Source organism: Pollicipes pollicipes, unplaced genomic scaffold (genome assembly GCF_011947565.3).
Source record: "Pollicipes pollicipes isolate AB1234 unplaced genomic scaffold, Ppol_2.1 Scaffold_1272;HRSCAF=1488_pilon_pilon_pilon, whole genome shotgun sequence".
Lineage (NCBI taxonomy): Eukaryota > Metazoa > Arthropoda > Thecostraca > Pollicipedomorpha > Pollicipedidae > Pollicipes > Pollicipes pollicipes.
In genome coordinates this window covers 44,710-49,080 of record NW_023595904.1, presented here as the reverse complement: position 1 = coordinate 49,080, position 4,371 = coordinate 44,710, and the positions used below count along the sequence as shown (strand labels likewise).

Sequence of the window (4,371 nt, the reverse complement as noted above, 5' to 3'; positions counted from 1 at the left end):
TGACCGTGTCCGCATCAGGCCCGGCACGCGGACCCTGTTTACGCTGTCCCTGCTGCTGGCTGAACCCGCGTGTGACTGACACCGCGTGAGCTCGCGTGTAACTGGCGTGATCGGCAGGCCGACTCGCTGGAGCGGCGCGAGGTGCGCCAGTTCCAGTTCACGGCATGGCCCGACCACGGCGTGCCCGACCACCCGACGCCGTTCCTGCGGTTCCTGCACCACGTCAAGGCGCTGAACCCGGCCGACGCCGGGCCGATGGTGACGCACTGCTCGGCCGGTGTGGGCCGCACCGGGTCAGTGGGCGGCCCGCTGAGCCACCGGCAGCCCCGCGACGGCGCCAAGCCGGCCACGGTGGGCCTCATCGCTCCGGCAGAGGCTCGGGTCGCGTTGCGGGCCGTGTTGCTTGTAGGGCTGCCCTTATGTTAGCCGTGACATCTTATTCACAAGTCGTTGGCGGGGAGTGGCGGCGCTCGCAAGTCTGGGGTTCAGCGACGCGCCGCCGCCGCTTGTCGGGCGACAGTGTGCGGCGACGCGCGCGTCCACGCAGGAGTCACGGCGCTGACGGCCGCCTCCGGACGGCAGGTGCTTCATCGCCATCGACAGCATGCTGGAGCGCATCCGCTCCGAGGCCACGGTTGACGTCTACGGTCACGTGACTTGCCTGCGAGCCCAGCGCAACTACATGGTGCAGACCGAGGACCAGGTGCGCGCCGGCTGAGGACACGGCCGCGCTCCGTCTCAGAGTGCGGCGCTCTGAGACGGACACTGCGGGTGTGGCAGAACTCCTAGGTTAACGCGGAACTCTTCGTCTGGAATGTGTTGGCCGTGTTCCGATGTGGTGGTGGGTCATGCCAGCGGTTGGCTGCCCAGCGAAAGTTCCGTTCGAACTGCGTCACCAGCATCTTCCCCGGCTGGTCTGCTCGCCAACCCAGGTCTGTCCTGATGCTGATGCTGGTGCAGGCTGTCACGTGCTGTGCTGGGCGCCGGCTCGGCCGGCCCCCCGCTGACGTCAGCCACGGCCCTGCCGCCAGTACATTTTCATCCACGACGCGCTGCTGGAGTCGCTGGTGGCCGGCAACACGGAGGTACCGGCACGCAACCTGCAGGCCTTCACATCGCAGCTGCTTCCGCCGACCGGACCCGGCGACAACATCACCGGCATGGAGCTCGAGTTCCAGGTGCGTGCGGCGCGCGCCGAGCGGCGGCGGCTCCGTCTCCGGCCGGCCGGGCCGTCCCGGCTCCGGTCAGGCGTGGTGCCGGCTCCAGACTTGCCTTCATACGTCACGCGCAGTGAGCGCCCCGTGCCTTGCGTCCGTATATTTCTGAGCGTATCTTTGACTGTGGTTCCGGTGCTGATCACACCTGGTTCCCTAAAGCCGTGTTTATCACGTCATCACAATAGTGCAAGTATAAGTATATATAGATGCACCAGTAGGTCCATAGCAGAATGACCCGATACACCTGAGCCGGGCAAAACAGTGAACATAAAACGCGCTGACTGCGGCGGTAGAACAGAGAGGCAACAGACGTATGCTCTGACTACTGCACCTGAAGCTGAACCGCAATCAGCACGCTGGAGCCGTGGATACCGGTCCCTCGGTGCGTCCGGGGTTACGGACCGGGCCTCGGCGGCTGAGAGGAGTTCTGACTATCCGTCGGTGAACCACATGCGTGGACGCGCTGTCACTTGGACGCATTGTCACTTGTTGCCCGTCGTGTGGTTCCATAGCAGGTGCAACGGCGCGCCCCGCCCCGCAGGATCAGCACTGGACTGGTCCCGCTCCGCAGGATCAGCCGCTGGACTGTCCCGCCCGCAGGATCAGCACTGGACTGGTCCCGCCCCGCAGGATCAGCACTGGACTGGTCCCGCCCCGCAGGATCAGCACTGAACTGGCCCCGCCCCGCAGGATCAGCATGTACCGACGGCGTTCGTGTACCGAGCGGTGCCCGAGTACCTCACCGCGCTTGGACCACGTCGAGCGTGGGCCGCCGCGACGATTGAGCGAGCGAGCCTGCCGGCCGGGCGCCTGCGGACGGTGCCGACATATCAGGGCGCGCGGCCGACTGCAGCAGCACCGCCGCCAAGGGCCCACATTTCCCTGCCGCGACCGCCATACGTGAGTGATACGGCGGGCGGCCGGGCTCGGCCATGCGCACAAGGTGCTGTACACAAGGCCGCTGTACATACGCCCGTGGCATAACGAGAGGTAACGTGCCGCGCCGCGGTGCGGTGCGCCAAACAGTGGTAGGATGTGGTGGCGGCGTGCACTGCTGCACATACCAGTGACGCCCGCCTGATGCATGTTCGCTAACCGCGTCCCGGGCTCCGCTGCCGAGTCGACAGCCGGAGCACGGTCCTGATCTTTCTTCTGCGTTTTAGATTATCTGTGCGCTGCATTTTGTCGGCGAGACGGTTCGAAGGGATTTTATTTGCACATGGTGTTCGTCTCCTCGTGACGTGTCGGCGGCTGGCGTCACGGGCGACGGTGGCGGCGCCGCCAGGCCCTGCGTGCCGGGGGCCGCTCGTGCGGCCCGTGTGGTCGGGCGCCGCGCGTCCGGCTGCGAGCGGACGCCCGCGCCAGCGCCGGCGCCGGCCGCCCTGCCCCCGCTCCCCGGCCCGTCGGCCGCCCACACCCGATCAGTTTTGTAATAGCATGTTCTACACAGACATACATTGTATTTTTCAAGAAGACGTCGTCTTTTGAGAAACGCGTTGGTTGGAACTAAGGAATGTATTTCTGACTGATTGGCGTGATCCAGCGGGCAGTGCAAGACACACTGCAACAACTCGAACGGAGCGCCACGAGTTTGCTGGCGGTGTTTCTCTCACCTGATTATTTAAATGTCATCACTTAGCGACATCGCTCAACGGACACGGTATTAAGCGGCGACGCCACACACCGAGTGCCAATGTCAAAAACGAATAGTGCGGAATACAACGCGAGCACATGTCTGCACCACAAGCCATGCCACCAGTCGCTCCAGCAGGGGTACCCGCGGCCCGGCAAAGCGTGCGTGAACTCCTCTCCCAGACCGCAACCTCGCAAGACGTCCATCCTGCAGTAAATCGAGGCCAGCGTATGAAATGTGGAGATGTACTTTGGAGAACGAGTTTTGCGAGCGCGGTCGGCTCGCGGGCGGCGGTGTGAGGATCAGCCGGCTGGCTCGGCGCCGCGGCCGTGACGAGCGCACCCCTCCGCGCTCGGCCGCGCCCGCCGCGGCCGCACAGGCCGCTGCCCCGAAGCACGGCGCTCCAGGGAGCACCGTGCTCCGATGCGCGACTGCGCGCGCTGTCGGTGTGCTCTAACCGACTCCCGACTGCGGTGATCTGCGCGAGTTAGTCCGGTCGCACAGATGTGGGGATGTTAACGAAGCACGGTTGGCGCCTGGAAATTTTCACATCTCGTTCTTGAACTTGGAGTCTTGTGCAGGAAGGCATTTGGCGCACGCAAAGGAACAAAGTGAGCCATTCGCGGAGCATACGGATCGAACCACATAGTGACTCTGAGCTGCATTCGACATCTTGCGAAATAAAAGATGAACACGTCAACTCATTGTGCCGATTGAGCCAGTGCCATGTAGACCTTCTACACGAGTACGGGATGCGTGAAGCGCCATTCCGAACGAGCTCTGCATCTGAAGCACACAAACAGCGCGATTCTGAAAAAAACAAGTGAACTTTCCGGCGAGAAAATGTTCTCAGCCAACTTGTGCTAACTCATACAGACCTCCTGAATGATAAACAAAATGCGATGTTGGATTAAGCTGGCTACGCTCAACATTCTCATGCGCAGCATCCAGAAACAGTGCCTACCAAATAAATGACAGAGTCATCAAACAGCTATATCAGCCATCGTTCCGGCCTGGCCGACGACTGCCTTTGCTCTCTGACCATAGACTAGTCTTATCACATTGATACGGGGGAGGGACACGGCCTCTCTGCGGCGCCGATGCGCGCTGGCCTCGGGACACCGGACGCGTGCCAACCAGCTGCAGCAGCATCTCCACCAGCGCCAGCGCCGCACGGGCCACCAACAACGAGCTGGCCCGCGCCGAGGCTTCAGCACAGGCTCGAACATCAACCAGCGTCTGCGGACGGTGGACGGGGCGCGGCGACTGCTCCGGACGTGGGGCGGCGTGACTGCGGTCGGCCCGTCCCGCCTGGCTCCTGCCCGGCTCGCCCACGTCCGCGTTCGGCGGCGGCGGCGCGCTGCCCGTCGCCCGTCCGTCGGACTGCATTGGCGGCGGCGCCTCATCGGGACAGGATCACGCTCACCACCAGGATCACCCAGTTGGCGATCTTGTGGCAAAGCGGGCGGTCCGAGCCTGTGACGGGGAGGCCGTGATCGGCCCGGCAGCCGTGACGGGTGA

The 4,371-nt window shown here is 63.8% G+C and overlaps 1 protein-coding gene across 1 annotated transcript; it reads left to right on the top strand.

Moving 5' to 3' along the window:
* Positions 1-117: 117 nt before the first annotated feature.
* On the top strand, positions 118-3,066 carry LOC119092532 (receptor-type tyrosine-protein phosphatase S-like; the record flags this gene model as incomplete). The annotated part of the gene is made up of 5 exons (XM_037215525.1): positions 118-293; positions 583-703; positions 1,032-1,178; positions 1,908-1,981; positions 3,033-3,066. Coding segments are annotated over 5 exons (552 nt in total), but the record flags the coding sequence as incomplete, so codon positions are not given.
* Positions 3,067-4,371: the final 1,305 nt, after the last annotated feature.